Below are 23245 nucleotides of genomic sequence, written 5' to 3'. Positions count from 1 at the left end.
CTAAAGTTGGTAAATTAATTTCTCAGAATAAATATAAAACCAAGGAATCCTAGCGATGTATGTTTTTATCTCTTGAATCTGCTGCGGTTCATAGCACCCCCTGGGTTTTAACAGCAAGAACAAAATATTATCAATAAAAATTAAAATGATTGTATGGCAGGACACCTAAAACTACAAAACCTAGGAGCTCTCTCATCCGATAAAGATTCAGATTATGCTGGATAATGTACAAGAAACAAAATTCATCAAGCCAATTACATACAACTACATATGCAAAGTGAGATTTTCTTGCATTTGTGAGAGGAAACCACCACATAATTCACCAATCATTCGACGCTTAATGCATCATACACTCGTAGGTAGGTTTCCTTGAGAAGAAAGGTGATCAGCAAAATGGACTCCAATCTAGATATGCATGTGTCATGGGTAAATAAACTCCAAACATATACAATACGCCGGTCATCTTCAAGCTAACCCCTGTTCAACTACATGTTAGCGTGCCCTATTTCTTACATTCCTTTTGACTGTGAGAAGACGCAAAACTCAAGAACCTGCATCTTGTGGAGCAAGACTAACTTGATTGATCATTTGTGGATCTGAATTAACTGTATCTTCTGCCGCTTGAGCAGAATTCTCTTTATCTGCTGCTAACTGGGAGGAGTCCTTTTCATCAATTGAAGCAGGAACAGACTTCTTTTGATCTGTTGCAGCAGGGACAGAGTCCTTTTGATTTGTCCCAGATGGAGTCCATTTGATCAGCTGCTGGTGGACGTGCTGTTGGTGAAGTTTGAGACCTTTTCTCTAGATTTGTTTCAGCGCTTTCATATTCGGAAATGAGATCCATGAATTCATTAAGCAATCGCTGTACTTTTCTATTTGAAGCCATTGCCGGAAGAATATCTTCTCGTAAGAGTTTATGTTTCCTCATTCCCTGCAAAAGCAGAAACACAAGGGGTAAATGTAAATAACGCATATAAACCTTCTCAAGGCTTAAAAAAAAACTAAAAATTAGTAACAATTAAGTAGCAAAGATTGGATGGCAAGAGTTTGTGCCGGGGTATATTGCAACAAGTCTGATACTTAAGATTGTATCATACACCATTGCAATTTCACCCTGCAATCAACCAAATTGCAGGTGAAACTACAGTAGATTTACAAATTTATCACAGGTACTGCTTAACCCTCAACAAGCAACCAGAATGAGTAAGAAAATAAAAGAAATTTGTACTGACTCTACACGAGGAGTATCTATTAGGGTCATATCTCAAAAAGAAAATTGCAAAAGAAAAAAGAGAAAATTAGGGGGCAAATGGATTGAAATTTTTTTGGATTCAAATCCCATTAGCAAAAGACACCTAAAGAATTGTTATACAAAGCCTTACAAGCACATAAGGATCCCATGCCAGGTTCTTTGGATCTAAAGGCGTATCCTCCACCATCCCAGTTGGAGGTCCAAGGAAACTCTCACAGACTTCTCGTAAGCGAGACTCATCTGCTTCTCTGAAATCAGTGTAAACATAGAGTTATAATGTATAATGCTACAGAGACTAAAGTTAAAAAGCATCAAAGTTTAGGATTGCTAAAGATCATAAACATCATAAAAAACACATACATACATACACACAAATTATATATATACACACACAAAGTCACAAATTTAGACACACATTTTCAACCTTTAGATTAAAGCAGTTTTAATGGCTAAGATTGCATTTGAAAAAAAGGTCAATACCCACAACTATATGATTAATTTCCCTTGGAAATAAGCCATTCTCTCGCACCTCTCCTCACAAATTTCAATGAGAAACCTTGTTTAATTTAATATGTTCTCAAAAGAAATAGTTTTCTAAAAAACATTTTATTTGAGCTGGAGGAGTACGATATGAAGTGAACAGCCATGGATTTCTTTCTTCAAAGGATGAGTTTTCTTTCTTCAAAGGATGAGTTTTCTTTCTTCAAAGGATGAGTTTTCATACCCATTTCTTTCTTGACCTGCAAGAAAAAGTTAGCTAAATATAAATCATTTGGGAGCATCCCCTCAATCTACTGACCTAGCTATTACCCAAATATACATAAAGTTTTACAGACTTTTCTTATCAAGTTAAAATCTTGTTTCTAATCTGGATTTGGAAGATAAGGATAACTTCTTCAATTTAATTTCTTTTATTTTCTTTTTAAAGTAAAAAAGAAACTTATATTACAAATTTATTTATTTTTTTATATTGAAGATAAGGATAACTTCTTCAATTTAATTAATCACTTCTCTCCCGTGTTTTCTGTTTTTATTTTATTTTATAATAAAATCCTTCTTCTTCTCCTTAATTTCTTCCCTGTAAAATATTTTCTTGTGCCATTCTGGAAATGATGAAGTAATACATGGATGACATGCACCCAAAACTGCAAACTTTCAATTTTCATTTTCCTCTTAATCTTTGTAATCCATCAGACTATAAACAAATATATTTTGGATTTGTCCTAGTTCCTGCAAGATACATCTACAGTCTGATTATCTAAGGCATGACAATCCTCTTTGGTGTGTTGTGCCAATTTTTTCAAATGATGCATAAGGAGAGGGCAGGACAGGGTTGGGTCTTGTATCTGTTTTATTTCTTTTCGTTTCTTCAAAGGTGGTTCCTCTTTCAATCTTTCTTCTCCTGAAGTTTGGCCATAGTATTGTGATTGTGAATTCTTCTAATGTCTTTCTCTTTTTCTGATAACTTTCATAACACAAAAGATAAGGCAAAATTTTTTTATTGGAAGTGTATATGCGGATGGGTGAGACCACCATCTACCTCATTGTTTTTCCAGAATACAACAAGGATTTTCGCAGAAACAATAAGGGAAGAAGAAGGGTCTTGTTTTTGTCAGAGAAGAAGAAAAGGTTTTAAAGGGAGAGAAAACAAGGGAGGGAGGAAAGAGAGAGAAAAAAGAAGCTGAAAAAGCTATTAAATATTGACATTCCCGAAAAGGGAAGAATACAAGGTGTAATAGTGAAAAAGTTATATTAGCATTCATCTCCACCGTTGAAAGTGGTTAGATCTAAAGGTCTTAAAAGTGTGTCAAAAGTTGTGTTAAAAATGTGTGTCCCCTGATCCTGACCCTATATATATATATATATATATATATATATATATATGACATCATATCTTAAGAATAGACTTTTAGAACCCCCCAGGTGACCAAAAAAAAAAAAAAACTAATAAAGAAGCTCTAGTAAACGAGAATAAGAAGGGGTATTTCAGATTTAAGGCTGTATCAACACATCTATCTCTTAGTTATACACTGCTGACAACATCGGTGCGTGAGCATGCACGAAATTTCAAACAACAAGAGGGAGAAAGAGAAGGAGAGACGGGGTTGAAAGAATGTCTTACAAGTATTCAATTCTAACACACTTTCAGTGTCAAACTTGGTAAAACAAATTGCACACCTTATGTTTTCTTCTGTAGAAGATATTGATGAATCAAATAAAGGGTAAAAGACGATGACACAACAGAAAAAAGCAGAAGCAGAGCATGCTAGTAGAAGTCAAAGAGAAGCACCACCAATGAACATTATATGTAATAATGAAAGAGTTTAACAACATTACTAGCAACGTGTTATGTATGTGCGAATAGAGCAACTCAGAGAAAAAGAGGAGGAAAAGAGGAGCAGCAGAGTGCAAGGAAGGACACCTAGGTATATTTACTAATATATGCACAAGGGAGGCAAAAATAAATACCTCGCAAGGAAGCGTATGTATGAAAGAAGGCATTGACGATAGTCTTTAGGGGACTTTAAAGCCAGTGAAGAAGCCAACTGAGCTTCCAAATGAGCACGTGTCTGCACTCCATCATCAGTCACCCTATAAGAAAATACAACTGGATCAATTCCAAGAGCAAGATATTAAACTGCAATGTGTCGGTCAGTACATATTAATATTATCTGAACAATTCCGCAATTTTAGTACACACCTACTCCAACCTGGCTTCCTGGCCACATATTTCCGAACATCAACCTGCAAAGCTGCCAGCTCACCCCTCTGAGTTGAACCCGAATGCCAGGAGCTTGAAAAATTTGACCCAGGAAAGCAGTCATCTGCAACCCTAAGCCAGCACATCAGGCCCATGTCAAAGAGGAAGGCATGGCGAGTGGCAAGAACAACAAGAGGAGAACCAGATCTTGATAGCTTTGCTGATATAACTTTGATCACACCTGGAAAGCATGTATAAAAGCCAACAGCCACAGTGGACAGGACGTTAAGCACATCTAAACATAATGCCGACAAGAATGGGCTATGCTATCAAGCAACTACAGTTGAAAAAAGACGCTCCATGTGTTGAAAAGACAAGTTCAATGTGGTACCTGCATCTTTTGCAGATGGGTTTGGGTTTGAAGCAACCAGAGATGCCAACGAATCATGAAGAAGACAGTTCCGCTTGAATAGATCCCACACATAAAAGGATCCTTTTCTTGTAACCAAAAACAACTTCCAGCACTCATCACAATCTATAAATATTGCTGCAGATCCTACCATCATAGTTGGCATAGCACGTCTCCCGCATTTTGTGTAAACCTACTCAAGGAGACCAAAAAGTTGACAAGTTATATATATCCAACCACTTCAAGCAAGCTTAGTGGTATTTTCACGTCTGCATATGACTATAACGAACATAAATGTCATAATGCTTGTCATGACCGCCAGAGTGAAGTTGGTGCATAGACTAACAGAGTCATGCTAATTAAGAATAAAAATTGTTGTCCTTTGAGCATTGGAAATATAATCCAATTTGGAAGATCCCATTAAAGAAATCATTGAAAAATAAAATACGCTTAAAATAGCATATCAAGTATCTGCATCTCTTTAACCTTCATCCTTTAAACTCACTCTCTTCTTCCAGTACAACGAATCACATATCAAACCAAGAGCTTAAGCCAGTCAATGATGGCAAAACCTTAGTTTTAAGGGTTTTGAATAGGCTTTAAAGGGAAGAAAAAAAAAAAATTTGAAGTTCTGAACCTATTAACTATATTAGCATCTTTCTTCAGCTACAACAATCATTTAAATATCAAATGCTGCAAATGCAAAAGAATGCTTTGACTTCAATGGTGATTCACAGAAAAAACATTTATTAGATGTTTGCAATTGTATAGTAAGATGTTGTGAAGTGCAACCACCAAGGAATATTATGCAGAATTTAACTTATTTTGAAATATATCTGTTAAGAATGGTTTAAACATGGGAAAAAAATGAAGAAAAAACAAAAATTAATGAGTACACATGCATGAAAGAGATATATACTAACCTGTATGCATCCATCCTCACAGCCAACAGCCCAAAAGTTTGCATTTCCAGCTAAAACAGTGACTTTCCCAGATATCCTATCCGACCAAAGAATTTGCAACCCCCTTGTGCAAGTAATTTCTGTTTCTTTCATGATAAATGTATTTCCCATGCCAACAATGTCGTTTGCAGCTTGTTCTCGGGGTTGAGCTTCCAAGCAAATTGGTACAGTATCTTCCCCTTCTTTCTTATCGAACACCCTAATTGAAAGAGCGGAACAAGAAGCGCCTAGCGAACTAGAAGCCTTGGCATTTCCCGACTGCTCCACAGTTATGCTTTCATCTCTGCCTGTGGATGCGGTAACCTTCTCAATAACCAGGCTTTTGGTAATCATAGCTCTAGCAGTGACCCCATGTCCCTCCTTTATTTCAGTGCTCCTACCAAGCGTTCCCCTAACAGAACTGTCTCTAATGCTACTATCAGCAGCGGCTAACCCATTATCATCATTTTTTTTATCAGAAGGCATAGGAGGGAAGTCAAGAGCCTGCGACTGAGGCCCAACAGATATATTTTCCTGCTGGAGAGGCACCCCAACAGCTTCTGGAATAATCCTCTTTCTACCATCAGGCCGTCTATATTCCCTCTGCTTCACAGGACTAGAAATTCTGGCAGACAATGAAGCCTTATTTAAACCATCAACAGAAGTTTTTGTTGCAACCCTTGCATCAACAGAAGGTTTTACAACTGTCTGGTTTTGCTGATCCAGAACCACTTTTTTGCTTGGGGCCTGCTTAGCAGAGGCTGCTTCAAGCAATAACTGTGCTGGGCTTTCTGCTAAATTTGCTTGCCGACCTCTAACATCACCATAACGACTTCTCTTCAATTCATCCAGTTCAGCATCAGTTAACCTATTGCCAAGCTCTTTCACCTCAAAATGGAAAGTAGCCACTGACCCATCCAAAGAACATGCAAAAAGTGAATAACCATCAGGGCTCCTGTTTCCATAAGAAGAAAAATAACATTACAGAACAGAACAACACACAAAAAAAATAAAAATTTGCTATATCAAAATGAAAAAGAATATGCAGACAACCTAATGGTAAATCATTTTTCTAGAAATAGCAACCATACCAGGATAAATCCACAACACTTTGAGTAAAGAAATGCTTTGCTACAAAGAGAGGCCGGGGACTTGCAGTTGTCCAGACAGTTATGGTTCTATCCTGACTCCCAATTGCAATGACATTGTAAGGTTGTGGTTCTTTCTCTTTCCCACCCATCTTTGAAGCCCCATTAGTCCACCCCACAGGTGCTGCTTTTTCCTGAGCATTGGAAATATTCCTCCTAAACATTGAATGATTAAACTTCACTACGATCACGGGGGCATTATGTCCTAAGAAGTCAAATGTAGCAGACCATTCCCCTCTCTCTAGGACAGGTGCAGAATGCCTTGGTTTCTGGAACCCGTGAGTGGTAGTAATGAAGTGGCCACAAGGGGACCATCCCAGCCGCCTGAAAAAGGTAGATCCAAGCTGAAACAACAAACACTTGTTAGACAATGATATTGGAACCTGTATAGAGACAAACTTACACGATTGACATACTGATTTTGCCCAGTGGCCGTCTGTCCTGTGAGCAAGACTCCAGTCGCTTGTTCGCCAAATAATTACAGTCTTATCATCTGATTGACTTGCTATGAATGAACCAATTGGATCCCAAGTAACTCCTTTAACCAGGCTAGAGTGACCCCTTAGAACAGCAGTGCAAATACCATTGCTCATATTCCAGATGTGTATAGTGTTATCTAAACTTCCACTGGCCAACATCGAGTCATCCGGAGACCAATTAAGATCCACCTACTTTAAGCATGGAAAAAAAAAAGCACCTCAGTAAGACCCACCAGGAACTATACAAATCCACAGCATTTATTTAGGAGAATATAAACGAAAATCAACTAAATTAGCCCCATTTTTTTCCTTCATAAAGGCAGCTGAAGAAAAAAACCATACATTATGTCACTCTTCCAGTAACTTCAAAAAACAAATTTACTGCAGGTCAAAGTAATCCCAAAAGCCAGATGACTTGATTTTTTGAAAACAAAAGGTGGATCGTAGTCATGAAGCAAAACACACTCCATTCGAAAAACTATAGAAAGCAGGAAATTGTTTCAGGTGATCCAGCTATCGAAATGGTAAAAGCAATTTCATTACCACATCTGCAGTATGCCCTCTCAAAGTCATTGCAACTTTCCAATTCTCAACATCAGGGGGCTCCCCACTACCAAACTCAGTGGTTCCTGAACCAGGCTTCCTCTCATGAATTAGAATCACTTGATCATCAGATCCTGAAGCAACATACCTACCATGCTTAGCCCACCTAACACAGTTCACAGAACCAAAGTGATCACGGAGAGTTGCAAGTAGCCTCTGGGATGATTCTTCATTTTCCAAATCCCTGCCAAGGGATTTCATGTTCCATACTCGCACCTGTAGTTGGCAAAGTAGGGACGAAGCAATCAATTCCACAGTATAACAAATGATGCCATGCAAAGTGATGCAACAAAGGCGCCCATAAAATAAATAAATATATATATATATATATATACATCCATCAATTTGCATATATATATATATAGATCCATCAATTTGCATGTATGTATATATATGTGTATGTATGATGTATGTATGTATATATATGTATGTATGTATGTATTTGACTACATAGTTTAAATTGTTTAAATCAAACATCAGGAAAAATAAAAAACAGAGATTTATTACTTCGTGTTACAGATTGTGAGGAAAAAATAGTGTGATTTAGAGAGTGAATTTAAAATGACGTATTTGAATTCCACCCTATTTCAAATAGTAGATTCCATAACATTAATACTTTTAAATTGCACAATTTTTAATAAGAATTCAGAGCCCTTGTAAACTCACAATCCAAACACAACAGTAGACACAAATTCCAACCTATGTCCATCAAAATATCCACCAACAAGGCAGATGATATAATTGAAGATTCTAAAAACTAAGCAATATAAAAGCAATATAAATGTATTCTGGGGTTTTCTTTGCAAGGGTCTCTGAAAACTCAAATGTCTGGTCTGTTCAATATTTTCCCAACCAAACAAGGCAAAGGATACAATAGAAGATTATAACAACGAAGTAAAATAAATGTATTTTGGGGTTTTCTTTTCCAGGGTCTCTGAAAACTTAAATGTCCCATCTGTTTAATACTTTTCCAACCAAACAGAACAATAATGACGAGAAACAATACATAGTGAACGGGAAAACTTGTAATGTTCCCCCCATGAGTACAGGTTTCTGATTCTGATATATTGGAGGGAAAAAAAACACAATTAATTTTTCTTTTTAATGAATTCCTACATTTCCTAAGCAAGCAAACAGAGCACAAAGGAGGAGAGAAGTCGCACCTTGTGGTCACCCCCACCAGTGGCCAGCCTAAGTCCACCAGGCTGAACATCAATGGAGAAAATTTGCATTCCCTCGTGCCTAATCCAACTGGGCTTTTCTGCAATCATCTCTTCTACTTATTCGCAGAACCTACCTAACACAACAATTCCACCTTATAAGCTCCAAATTCATACTTCGGAGCAACAAGAAATCACAACTGCCCAATGAGCAAAAGACACATTTGAGTTAATGAACCAAAAAATAAGCCAATGAGCAAAAGACACGTTTGAGTTAATGAACCAAAAAATCAGTCAATGAAAGGAAAAAGGAAAAAAAAAAAAAAAAACCCTTTCTTACTTCAAATCCTACTAAACATGTATGCAAATTTAGGATTTTTGAACCAAGATAAGAACTAGATAAAGTATCTCAGAAAAGAAAAAAAAAAAGGGCATCTGAGCAAAAGATTATGCAAGATTCAAGGATTTGAAGCAGGAAAAACCTAGGTTAATGAAGCATAATAAGCAAAACCATAGGATTTGGGCCAAAGGGGCAATAGAGAATAAGATCAAGGGGTAACTTCTTTATGCAAATTGCAAACCAAGATGAAGTTTTTGTATCATAAAAACTATTTGTTTTAATTACAAATTAATTGCATAGAAAAAAAAAAAGAGAAAGGCCAATTAACAAGATACCGATCTCACTCCTATACACATAGGATTCTAAACTAATTTGAACCATGTCCTGTGCATGTGTAAATATGCAGTATTTACAGACAAAAGTATTCGGTTATTGGGAAAAAATCAATATACTTCTAATGTCGAATCAGGATCAACTAGGACACAGAAATAAAGCATTGGTTGAAACTCTTCTTTGGTGTTAAGGTAATAGCTATGTACGAATAGTCATCGACTCCCGGGAAAGGGTAGAAGAATGGGACCTATTATGGGGCATACAATGGGGCAAGAAACTCTGGGCATCCATTTGACGCAGGAGAAGCTTAAAACAAACTCAATTGTAAACAAACTTGAAACAACTTGAAGAAGCCTCAAAGAAGCTAAATTAATAACAGGGCATCCTCAGATATCAAAATCCAGCGAAAAAATCCCTACATAGGAACGTTGAATCCAAACTCCAAACTAACAAAATGAAGAACACCATCACAGGTTGAGCATAGGAAAATTAGTATTAAAAATCCATGAAGCATTGTATACAGAATCCACAATAACCCAAAACAAAAACAGAAAATTCAAACCCGCTTGAAAACCCTAGCTTGGAACTTTGAGTCTGACCTCAAAACTAATGTAATGCAGAGTACCATTGAGCATAAATCAATCAAATTACAAAACCCATAAACCTCCGTTTACAGAATCTCAAAATCACTCCAAAAAATAAATAAATAAACAGAAATCCCCATATATAAAAAAACAAAAACAGAAACAAAAAAAACTGAGAGGATTGAAAACCCTAAAATCAAAAGATTTTAAAGAGACTGATTATTTACCTTTACGTGAATGAAGAAGCCAGAGTTGAGAGAGAATGAAGCTTACGAGCTTGTGAGCTTGTGAGAGTGAGAAAGCAGTTAACTTGCGAGGTGAAAGCCCTCCCTTTCCGTCCAGTAGAGAAACACGGGGATAGGCTATGTCAGTTTGAAAGAGTACCAAGGGTATTACCGGTATTGTGAAAAATATTTTGCAAATCAACCGTCAGATATATCCAACGGCCTCAATAGGTCCAGACGAGAGAAGGGCTTCATATACGAAGCAAAATACTCAGAACTCTGTGAGCTTCAATGTGCTGAAGCCTGAGACCATGCGTCATCAGGTTGAGGATTGAGAGCAGTACCAACCAAGTGAGTAAGCCCCTTTTGTAATACTCCAAAGAATAAAAATAGCTGCAAAACTAAAGACCAATTTCTTGATTTATTTTGTGGTTTCAAGCAGTTCTTCTTCTTCCTTCCCTTGAAATGATTAGCTCACTGTTCAGAGCAAGAAAACCCATAACCCCAATCGCCAGAATAGTTCCCATAAACCCACAAGTTTCACAGAAACTCACTCCAATCCCACCATCAATCCAATCTCACCAAAACCCATGTGCCCAACTGCCCCATAGCCAAAACCCTTCAAGGGTTTTACATAATTGTTCATTTTCAACCCAGTCCTCCACAGTGGCGGACGCACGTTGGGACAAGAGGGGTCACACGACCCCTTGGAATGCAGGAAATCTAGCCGTGGACTCCACCAGCGACCCCTTGGCCGTTAGCTGAGCGACCCCTTGTGTGCAAGGTGCGCGATGAAAGTCCCCTGTGGGCTTGCCTTGCGCTGCTCTCTAAACTTTTTCCAGACGCAGCTGCTCGGATCTGGCAGCACCACGACTTGAATTTTTTTTGGGTTGCAGAGACAGCGAAGAAGATGATGTCGGTGATTTGCCTAGCTTATGCCTCATTTTAGTTTAAACTCACCGTTTCACTAGTTCTAGGTTTTTTAAAAAAGTCTGGGCCATGTATAAGTCTGGCCCAAATGTTTATTAATAACCTATAGGTCTTTTTAAAAGGTTTGGCCCAAATGTTTTTTAATTAAACCTTTTAGTCTATACCCAGTGACATATTTAACTAATATATTAGTACAATAGCAATTTATAAAAATTAATAAATATATTATTTTAATTTCCGTATACGTACTCATATTCTAATTTTTAGATAATTAAATAAATGTTCTATCTTTATGCTTTTTAGTGTTTTTTTTAATTAAAAAAATTTCAACACTTTTACTTTTTGACCACTTAGATCGAGAATCCTAGATCTACCACTAGTTGGGTTGTAATCAGGAGGTTTTGTCTTTTGTTGGATATAAGCACCATCTTTCATGGTTGATTTCTACTGTGGTTCCTCTAAAGACTTCCATCCTCATTATTCTGGTTATCCAATGTCAAGTAGTATTGCTGGAAGTCTGAAACCTTCCAACTCTTAGACAGATCTCAGTGGGGATCATGATAGTCACGTATACGGAAATTAAAATAATATATTTATTAATTTTTATAAATTGCTATTGTACTAATATATTAGTTAAATATGTCACTGGGATTGAGAGTACGTGGAAGTAGTTGGTTCAATCACATGAAATGACTAGCTTTACATTTGATTGGTCAGATTCGGATATATAAAATCAACCAGTATTTTTTGCCATCCAACATACTGATTGAGACAGTGCCACTGTCTGGTGTGATGAATTTTGATCGATTTTCACTGGTTATTTAATTTACATTGCATTTTTCTTGTGTGAACTGTTGTAAAAGTTTGAAAGTGGAGCCCACAGAGGAAGTTTCCTTGCATCTTCCAGGAACTTTTCCTTCCCTGTATTTATCAATTCAGGAAGTTTCCTTGCATCTTCCAGGAACTTTCCTTCCCTGTATTTATCAATTCAGGAAGTTTCCTTGCATGTTCCAGGAACCTTCCCTTCCCTGTATTTTACCAAAACCTTAGCCTATAAATAGGCATATCACTTGCAATGGGAAGAGTGACCAACGGAGAAAAGAAAGAAAGGGGAGAAGAGAAAAGAGAAGAGGAAAGAAGAGGAAAAAGAGGAGGAAAGATAGAAGAGGAAAGAGAGAGAAAATTCAGTGAGCCTCACATATTGTAAACTCTAAAGTTGTAGCCCTATTATTTTATATAGTGAAAAAGTTACTGTTGCTGCTCTCCGAGGACGTAGGCATAGCCGAACCTCATTAAATGCTGTGTCTCATCTACTTTACGTGCAGCTCAATATTCATACATATTCCAGGTTATTTTTATAACACGTTATCAGCACGAGAAGCTCTCAGGTATAATTTTTGTGCTGCACTATTATCTATACTACTAACCACCAGTGGCGGATCTAGAAATTTTGTTTGCAAGGGTCAACGTCTTACAGGTGCGGCTCATTGCCCCCATGTCTGTGTTGGCGGAGCTATGTTTAGATCGATAGAAAATAGAAATGAAGATGCCATTTTATTTCTGAGTTTGAAGAGATAGGTTTAAATCGAGAGAAATGGAAAGGAAGAAAATTGGTGGAGCTATAGTTTTTCTCCCATTGTTTTCTTTTATAGACGTCGATTATGACCCTCGAGCTTCACATTGTGGCATTGTGGCTTTCCGTCTCCGTAATTTCCACTTCGTGTGTGTTTTCTGACTTTCCACCTTCAGCTACACACCCATGACTTTCTCTGTCTTTTAAAATTTCTGGATTTGTGTGCTTGCTTATTTAATGAAAATGAACATACTTTTAATTACCTGAAAAATAAATGAACATATTTTTGAGTTAGAGACTTAGACCAGCCCGTTTGACCCCAAAAAAAAAAAAAAAAAAAAAAAAAAAAAAAAAAAAAAAAAAGACTTGGACCAACCCGTGGTCCGTGCATTTGGCCTACTTTTCTTTATTATTTTTTTAGTTTTTTGTTGCTACAATTACATGCCCCTCACTTTGGGCTTAGCATTGCATCAGTATCTTGCCTACCATTTTTATTATTTAAGTTTTTGTTTAGTCCAGTACATGCCCATCACTTTGTGCTTAGTCTAGGACTTGGTTCGAGAGCTCCTTCGCATTGACAGCAGCCACATCATCAAGCTCACGACCTCCAGCCACAAGCAGCAGCTGCTGCTTTCCACCACCACCACCACCAAATGAGACATTCTTCTTCTTCTTCTTCCTTCTCATCCCTCCTCTCCATCTCCCAGCCTCGAAAGCCCAGCACTTATAGTCCCACCCAGCTGCACACAGGTTGCCCCTTTGGGGCATTTCATCGAACACTTTGCGAGGGTCAAGTTTGGCTTCTCTAATGGAGGATTTCAGAGGTTGCAGGGGTCAATTGACCACCCTTGCTCCTCTGTGGATCCGCCCTTGCTAACCACTAACAAAAATGGACCCTTGGTAATACTAAACATATTATCAGTGGGAGACCGTTACTAATACTAACTTTTTTCTTATTTTATTCGGTGGTGGTTTTAACCCCACATTTATTTACTGTATGGTGTAGGTTTATTACCCATACATGCACCTTTACTTTATCGCAAATTTATTTTACCGTATATTTATTTTATTTACTGTATGGTGTAGGTTTATTACCCATACAACAGTATTTATTTAAAAGGGTGGTGCGGGTTTATCGTCCACGCCTTTGCTTTTATTTAAATGTATGGAGCAGAATTAGTGCCCATACAAGCACAATTTACTTTACCGCACATTTAATTTTATTTAAAGTATGGTGCGGGATTAACGTCCATACAGCAAGCAATTTAATTTATGAATTTAATTTACCGCACATTTACATTTATTTAAAGTGTGGTGCGGGTTTATCGTCCATACCAGTAATTTATTTATCAGCAATTTATTTTATGGATTAATTGTGCTGTATGATGAGTTTTTCTAGTATGCAGATCAGGACCAGAAGTTCCTTGATCCTCATCATACAATTAAATTAGGACTTGAAGATCCTTGATGATGATATGAGAGCTGGCAGTCTCTCCGGTACTGTATTTGTAAACATGTGATTAGACTTAAAGGTCCTTGATCCCGACATGTAAATAAGGACCTAGAGTTCCTTAATGATGTAACAATACCGTATTGGTTCATGGTGCCGTACACATTGATGATAACTGTACTGGCAGATGAATAGATATGTATTCATGACTTGATGAATAGTACTATTCACATGAATAGTGACGTATGCATAAATATTAACCATTTTGGGTAAACCGTCACTATATACAAAAGGGAACCTGCAGTTCCTTAAACTCATGGATGTGCAATTAAATGAGATGCCAGAAGTTCCTCAAAATATGGACAATTATGTAAGGGCTTGAAATCCCGAAATATGTGGCTTTGACCTGAAGTTCAAAATTTAACAGTGTTGAGAACCTGAAGTTCCAACAATTAAATGGACAACCCTTGATGTATTATTGCAAATTGTGGTATGCCACATATTTCTTTGGCATAAGAAGATGATGAATTTAAAGTTCGATTTTGTTATAATCGACACCTCAAGGAAGAAATATATTTTGTGAATTCCGGTTGTTAAGAATACACCGCGAAATGGATAATATTAATATAAACCTCAAATAAATGAATTGAGACTCCCCCATATTTTGTTATATCTGGGCCGGAAGCCCATGGATCCAAATATATGAGAGATCCTAAACTTGAAGTTGTGGGTATATAGTAGTTAATGCTCTTCACTACTATATTGCGATATTATCATGGCTTTTACTCAATTCATATTTCATGTCCATTTGAAAAGGGCAAATAAATTCTGAGTTTGTGCCCAGGCCATAAGTTCCGGGCTACCATACGTTGAAATATGAAATTTGGGAGAGTCGATGTGGTTATTTGAACCTATAAGGCACAAGGTTCCAAATCGTCATTTTGAAAAGACGTAAAAACCACAGGTGCAAGTTTAAGAATATGCGCAATTATTATAACAGGAACATATAACAGATAGATTTTTCCACCTGCAATGAAGGTGCAGGCCCTGTGAAATCTATAAAAAATTACATTATGTTCTGGAAGCCTCTGCAGGAAGATGACGGCGCCTCTTAAGCTTAGCCATGAGCTTCTCGTGGTCTCCCAAAATTCTTTCATTGGAGACCTGCAGCATGTCTAGCCTTCTCAGTGTATCAATAGAGTACGAACTCACCAGTTTCAACAAGGTATTATTCTCTCCTTTAAGTTTCTCAACCTCCTGTTGAGACTCATGAAGCATTCTTTGGAGAGACGAATTTTCAGTAGCTAACCTCTCAACCTCGTTTGCTCTGGCACGCAAACGATCAGCCATGTTAGAAACAGAAACAGCACTCTGAATGCTAAAAGCCATTGAGTCATCAATAGCCTCTTCCTCTGATCTCCCTGTCAACAACATTTCATCCATTGGAATAATGAAATTCCTAGCTACTATGACAGCAGTAGCATCATTCATCATCACAGAATCATTAACTGTGAGATGACGATTTTTGGATACAAAGGATGGACGCCAAACTTGGGCGTCACTGGTTGTTGTGGGAGCATCATTTAAATTGAAATAATTTGGGCAGGAAGAAGAGGAAGCCATTTTTTTTAAGAAGGTTTCGAAGAAAGTCTTAGAAAAACTAAAGGTTCGGAAAATGAAGGAAATTGAGTTGAAACGCAGTTTGCAAAGGCAATATCTATAGACGAAAATGTGGCAACTTTTCAGGACCCCAATATCTTCTCGAATCCCCATATTATCTTCTTCTTTCCCAGAGTCCAAAACTTCACGTGGCCTCTAATAATGCCTGTCGGCAATATCTTCTCGAATCCCCATATTATCTTTTTCTTTCCCAGAGTCCAAAACTTCACGTGGCCTCTAATAATGCCTGTCGGCACTTTCGGCGTTTTTCAAAGTATTATTTTCAAAGCCGATCTTGCTTTACGGATTTCACGGAACTACTTTTTCAAAAGTATCCCGAGAATCTCGCAATTTTCCTATGGTTAATTTGAAATTCACCGATTCTACCTATTCATTGTATTTGTGTATAAATGTGTTACTAACGAAATTTTCTTTGCAGAAGACATCCAGTTTTCTCCATACCTAGTGATGCGATATCTACTTGTTTTTCTTATCAGTGAGCACTTAATATGCCTGAGAAGCAAGACTATCTCTGATCACACATTCAGGAAGCAAGACTATCCCTGATCATGTTTCCGCTACATTAGGGAACTGTGAAGGTGACCTTATGCTCCAATCTCCTGAGGTCTTTCTAGACTAGGAGAAATGAGAGCTTGTTGTTTGCTCCCACCAGCTTCCTTCCTTGATTGCTTACCTTACCTTGCAATTAATATCACAATCTTTTTGCATTTTTTCTCTTTTTATAACTCTCTGTTCATAAGAGATTTTATTTCTTTAGAATGAACATCTGAAGAATGAATCCATGCAGTGATCCTAACTCTGAGAGTTATTTGTTTTTGACAGAGAAGAGAATTGTGATTTTTGCTCTTGCAGGATATAACTAGACCATCAAGCGCTACATTATATTTACTAGGCTGATATGAGCTTGAATGATACTTGAGAAAAGTTTCTCCCACCTAAGGATGTAAGCAATACTTGTGTTATTTTATGCTTATATACCTATTTGATATTGAAAGGTAACCAAATGGGGAGATAAGTCCGTTCCAAAAGAATGGCTTGTATGTATCCATGAATTATTAACGCAAATTTTACAGATTGCAAGTTGGATACATTGATAATACACTGCACAGATTAAAGTCCCATAAGAACAAAATATGGGTATAGCAGTGATCAATATGATGCATGCCTATTGCGTAGCAAATGATATGGATTGAAGTCCCGAAAGGACAATCCTTTGACATGTCAATATTGATATTATACACGCCTAATGCGTAGCAAATTATATGGGTTAAAGTCCCATAATATGGGTTAAAGTCCCAGAAATTAATTGACATGTATGTATTAATCTGTGGCATGTCTGCAGCATGACAGATATATGGGTTCTAAATGTTCCAACTCTCTAAATAGAGATTATCCACGCCCTACTGTAAAATAACGCTCCATTGGAGGTTATAATCCACATTCTCACATAATAAAAGCCCCCTGAAGTGGCTTGGGTACCCAAAAGCAAAGAAATGCTTATAATTGATGCATGCGCATGCACATGAGAATGGTGGAATCATGAATTGATGAATGACAATTTTTTATCATGAATTGATGAATGACAATTTTTGGTTTTGGAGTAGCTACTCAAATCATCAATGGGCTGTGTTGATTGGAACCACGTTCAATTATTAAATGTCGACAATATCATTGGCCAAAATGGAACGAGGTAATTCCATTATAAATGAGAATGAACGTGAAAGAACAAACCCACAATACGAACCCCAAAATTTGTTAATACTGAAAGTTATACTTGGGTGTTCGGAATAAAAGGGAATATACCTACTTTGTATGACACACTGTTTCTGGCAGAAACAAGGAATGTTGGGTTTTCTCCATATTTACAGATTCAATTGTGCCCCTCTTATTACACAATTACGGAGACCAACATATTATCTTTAAGGGTTATTAATGCACAGAGCATATCGCCAGAAGCGATTTCCTAAGGATGTATAAATAGCTGGGTAAAAGCTATATAATGTGTCATAAAGTTTAATCCCTTTTAACCAAAATCCGTTGAGAGGATTGATATTGCATAGAGCAAGTCCCTAAAGGACAATGTGCTTGAAGCACAAAATTTGTACTCAATATTAATATGCATAAATTACCTCAGTGAGTACATTGATTATAATGTGATTGCAACACATTAAAGCTTCTGCAGAATTCATGAAATATTTGTCTCGATCGAGCATTATGCCAACGAAATTCTTGCTTATACTAAGAAAGTATTAAAGTATTTTTATGAGGATTATCCGTTGGACACTTTAATGATTTTCCGGAAGTATATTGGACCGGACATCATATTTTTCAGATAGGGCTCAACTCCATCACCATCATTTTGGGATGATGTGAGGTATATTTGATGCTATCTAAGCATAACACCATATACGGGCATATTTTTTAGTGAACTTATAAATAGCCCAAATGTTCTAAGATATGCGGACTCAGGAAATCTCTATGGTCGCTTACTGGAAAAAGCTAGTCATGAAGTTTTCAGGGGGAGATATTCATCAGGGGGAGCATGGTATTAATAAAGACCTTCATACACTATTGACTCACAGCAGCAGTGTCAACTATGATATTCAGACAGATGATCAACAGTATGGCTTAAAGATATTTTGCCAAGCATCAGGGGGAGCGTGCTGTCAATACAGACCCTTACACACTGTACTCTTTTTCCTTCGTCCAGGTTTTTATCCCACTGGGTTTTTCATGGCAAGGTTTTAACGAGGCAGTGTCGCACGCGCGTCAATATACACAGAATTTTATGTTACACGTGATTATGTACTCTTTTTCCCTTCGACCAGTTTTTGTCCCACTGGGTTTTTACTGGCAAGGTTTTTAACGAGGCATATTCCATATCATTTGTGGTCTCCAAGGGGGAGTGTTGTAAAAGTTTGAAGGTGGAGCCCACAGAGGAAGTTTCCTTGCATCTTCCAGGAACTTTCCTTTCCCTGTATTTATCAATTCAGGAAGTTTCCTTGCATCTTCCAGGAACTTTCCTTCCCTGTATTTATCAATTCAGGAAGTTTCCTTGCATGTTCCAGGAATCTTCCCTTCCCTGTATTTTACCAAAACCTTAGCCTATAAATAGGCATATCACTTGCAATGGGAAGAGTGACCAACGGAGAAAAGAAAGAAAGGGGAGAAGAGAAAAGAGAAGAGGAAAGAAGAGGAAAAAGAGGAGGAAAGATAGAAGAGGAAAGAGAGAGAAAATTCAGTGAGCCTCACATATTGTAAACTCTAAAGTTGTAGCCCTATTATTTTATATAGTGAAAAAGTTACTGCTGCTGCTCTCCGAGGACGTAGGCATAGCCGAACCTCGTTAAATGTTGTGTCTCATCTACTTTACGTGCAGCTCAATATTCATACATATTCCAGGTTATTTTTATAACATGAACAACAGGTTTGCATGCATATCTAAGTGGGATCAAGTTTTCTGAGCTAAGCTAGTCAAGGCTGGCATATTCAAATTGTGATGCTTTTTTTCAATAACATGATTTTTTTTTTCCAATAATAAGGGGAGATTCAAACCTCATCTAACATTGGAATATTATTAATAATTAACTCATGCTTGTTAATTATTAAGAACTAAAGTATATGTCTCACCTAAACATATATCCAATATTTAAATATAAAAAAACATATATGAAATATTTACTATTCTTCTGCACATTTCTAAAGTTGGTAAATTAATTTCTCAGAATAAATATAAAACCAAGGAATCCTAGCGATGTATGTTTTTATCTCTTGAATCTGCTGCGGTTCATAGCACCCCCTGGGTTTTAACAGCAAGAACAAAATATTATCAATAAAAATTAAAATGATTGTATGGCAGGACACCTAAAACTACAAAACCTAGGAGCTCTCTCATCCGATAAAGATTCAGATTATGCTGGATAATGTACAAGAAACAAAATTCATCAAGCCAATTACATACAACTACATATGCAAAGTGAGATTTTCTTGCATTTGTGAGAGGAAACCACCACATAATTCACCAATCATTCGACGCTTAATGCATCATACACTCGTAGGTAGGTTTCCTTGAGAAGAAAGGTGATCAGCAAAATGGACTCCAATCTAGATATGCATGTGTCATGGGTAAATAAACTCCAAACATATACAATACGCCGGTCATCTTCAAGCTAACTCCTGTTCAACTACATGTTAGCGTGCCCTATTTCTTACATTCCTTTTGACTGTGAGAAGACGCAAAACTCAAGAACCTGCATCTTGTGGAGCAAGACTAACTTGATTGATCATTTGTGGATCTGAATTAACTGTATCTTCTGCCGCTTGAGCAGAATTCTCTTTATCTGCTGCTAACTGGGAGGAGTCCTTTTCATCAATTGAAGCAGGAACAGACTTCTTTTGATCTGTTGCAGCAGGGACAGAGTCCTTTTGATTTGTCCCAGATGAGTCCATTTGATCAGCTGCTGGTGGACGTGCTGTTGGTGAAGTTTGAGACCTTTTCTCTAGATTTGTTTCAGCGCTTTCATATTCGGAAATGAGATCCATGAATTCATTAAGCAATCGCTGTACTTTTCTATTTGAAGCCATTGCCGGAAGAATATCTTCTCGTAAGAGTTTATGTTTCCTCATTCCCTGCAAAAGCAGAAACACAAGGGGTAAATGTAAATAACGCATATAAACCTTCTCAAGGCTTAAAAAAAAACTAAAAATTAGTAACAATTAAGTAGCAAAGATTGGATGGCAAGAGTTTGTGCCGGGGTATATTGCAACAAGTCTGATACTTAAGATTGTATCATACACCATTGCAATTTCACCCTGCAATCAACCAAATTGCAGGTGAAACTACAGTAGATTTACAAATTTATCACAGGTACTGCTTAACCCTCAACAAGCAACCAGAATGAGTAAGAAAATAAAAGAAATTTGAACTGACTCTACACGAGGAGTATCTATTAGGGTCATATCTCAAAAAGAAAATTGCAAAAGAAAAAAGAGAAAATTAGGGGGCAAATGGATTGAAATTTTTTTGGATTCAAATCCCATTAGCAAAAGACACCTAAAGAATTGTTGTACAAAGCCTTACAAGCACATAAGGATCCCATGCCAGGTTCTTTGGATCTAAAGGCGTATCCTCCACCATCCCAGTTGGAGGTCCAAGGAAACTCTCACAGACTTCTCGTAAGCGAGACTCATCTGCTTCTCTGAAATCAGTGTAAACATAGAGTTATAATGTATAATGCTACAGAGACTAAAGTTAAAAAGCATCAAAGTTTAGGATTGCTAAAGATCATAAACATCATAAAAAACACATACATACATACACACAAATTATATATATACACACACAAAGTCACAAATTTAGACACACATTTTCAACCTTTAGATTAAAGCAGTTTTAATGGCTAAGATTGCATTTGAAAAAAAGGTCAATACCCACAACTATATGATTAATTTCCCTTGGAAATAAGCCATTCTCTCGCACCTCTCCTCACAAATTTCAATGAGAAACCTTGTTTAATTTAATATGTTCTCAAAAGAAATAGTTTTCTAAAAAACATTTTATTTGAGCTGGAGGAGTACGATATGAAGTGAACAGCCATGGATTTCTTTCTTCAAAGGATGAGTTTTCTTTCTTCAAAGGATGAGTTTTCATACCCATTTCTTTCTTGACCTGCAAGAAAAAGTTAGCTAAATATAAATCATTTGGGAGCATCCCCTCAATCTACTGACCTAGCTATTACCCAAATATACATAAAGTTTTACAGACTTTTCTTATCAAGTTAAAATCTTGTTTCTAATCTGGATTTGGAAGATAAGGATAACTTCTTCAATTTAATTTCTTTTATTTTCTTTTTAAAGTAAAAAAGAAACTTATATTACAAATTTATTTATTTTTTTATATTGAAGATAAGGATAACTTCTTCAATTTAATTAATCACTTCTCTCCCGTGTTTTCTGTTTTTATTTTATTTTATAATAAAATCCTTCTTCTTCTCCTTAATTTCTTCCCTGTAAAATATTTTCTTGTGCCATTCTGGAAATGATGAAGTAATACATGGATGACATGCACCCAAAACTGCAAACTTTCAATTTTCATTTTCCTCTTAATCTTTGTAATCCATCAGACTATAAACAAATATATTTTGGATTTGTCCTAGTTCCTGCAAGATACATCTACAGTCTGATTATCTAAGGCATGACAATCCTCTTTGGTGTGTTGTGCCAATTTTTTCAAATGATGCATAAGGAGAGGGCAGGACAGGGTTGGGTCTTGTATCTGTTTTATTTCTTTTCGTTTCTTCAAAGGTGGTTCCTCTTTCAATCTTTCTTCTCCTGAAGTTTGGCCATAGTATTGTGATTGTGAATTCTTCTAATGTCTTTCTCTTTTTCTGATAACTTTCATAACACAAAAGATAAGGCAAAATTTTTTTATTGGAAGTGTATATGCGGATGGGTGAGACCACCATCTACCTCATTGTTTTTCCAGAATACAACAAGGATTTTCGCAGAAACAATAAGGGAAGAAGAAGGGTCTTGTTTTTGTCAGAGAAGAAGAAAAGGTTTTAAAGGGAGAGAAAACAAGGGAGGGAGGAAAGAGAGAGAAAAAAGAAGCTGAAAAAGCTATTAAATATTGACATTCCCGAAAAGGGAAGAATACAAGGTGTAATAGTGAAAAAGTTATATTAGCATTCATCTCCACCGTTGAAAGTGGTTAGATCTAAAGGTCTTAAAAGTGTGTCAAAAGTTGTGTTAAAAATGTGTGTCCCCTGATCCTGACCCTATATATATATATATATATATATATATATATATATGACATCATATCTTAAGAATAGACTTTTAGAACCCCCCAGGTGACCAAAAAAAAAAAAAAACTAATAAAGAAGCTCTAGTAAACGAGAATAAGAAGGGGTATTTCAGATTTAAGGCTGTATCAACACATCTATCTCTTAGTTATACACTGCTGACAACATCGGTGCGTGAGCATGCACGAAATTTCAAACAACAAGAGGGAGAAAGAGAAGGAGAGACGGGGTTGAAAGAATGTCTTACAAGTATTCAATTCTAACACACTTTCAGTGTCAAACTTGGTAAAACAAATTGCACACCTTATGTTTTCTTCTGTAGAAGATATTGATGAATCAAATAAAGGGTAAAAGACGATGACACAACAGAAAAAAGCAGAAGCAGAGCATGCTAGTAGAAGTCAAAGAGAAGCACCACCAATGAACATTATATGTAATAATGAAAGAGTTTAACAACATTACTAGCAACGTGTTATGTATGTGCGAATAGAGCAACTCAGAGAAAAAGAGGAGGAAAAGAGGAGCAGCAGAGTGCAAGGAAGGACACCTAGGTATATTTACTAATATATGCACAAGGGAGGCAAAAATAAATACCTCGCAAGGAAGCGTATGTATGAAAGAAGGCATTGACGATA

The 23245-nt window shown here is 36.8% G+C and overlaps 2 protein-coding genes across 2 annotated transcripts in view; one reads left to right on the top strand and one right to left on the bottom strand.

Moving 5' to 3' along the window:
* Positions 118-10285, bottom strand: LOC18767526 (protein HIRA). Its single transcript, XM_007199642.2, is given in 12 exon segments — positions 118-745; positions 747-931; positions 1383-1500; positions 3722-3844; positions 3954-4194; positions 4345-4555; positions 5286-6258; positions 6395-6795; positions 6868-7119; positions 7474-7749; positions 8697-8893; positions 10178-10285. Coding segments are annotated over 11 exon segments (3090 nt in total). The 5' UTR covers positions 8805-8893; positions 10178-10285; the 3' UTR covers positions 118-543.
* Positions 10506-23245, top strand: part of LOC18767569 (transcription termination factor MTERF4, chloroplastic) — a 21486-nt gene continuing 8746 nt past the window's right edge. The window contains exon 1 of the mRNA XM_020570194.1: positions 10506-10827. Coding sequence (XP_020425783.1) covers positions 10640-10827 — 188 coding nt within the window. The 5' untranslated portion in view covers positions 10506-10639. The remainder of the gene's footprint in view (positions 10828-23245) is intronic.

This window comes from Prunus persica, chromosome G8 (assembly GCF_000346465.2).
Source record: "Prunus persica cultivar Lovell chromosome G8, Prunus_persica_NCBIv2, whole genome shotgun sequence".
Classification (NCBI taxonomy): Eukaryota; Viridiplantae; Streptophyta; class Magnoliopsida; order Rosales; family Rosaceae; genus Prunus; species Prunus persica.
The sequence above is the reverse complement of the archived record's forward strand: the minus strand, read 5'-3'. Positions and strand labels throughout refer to the sequence as shown.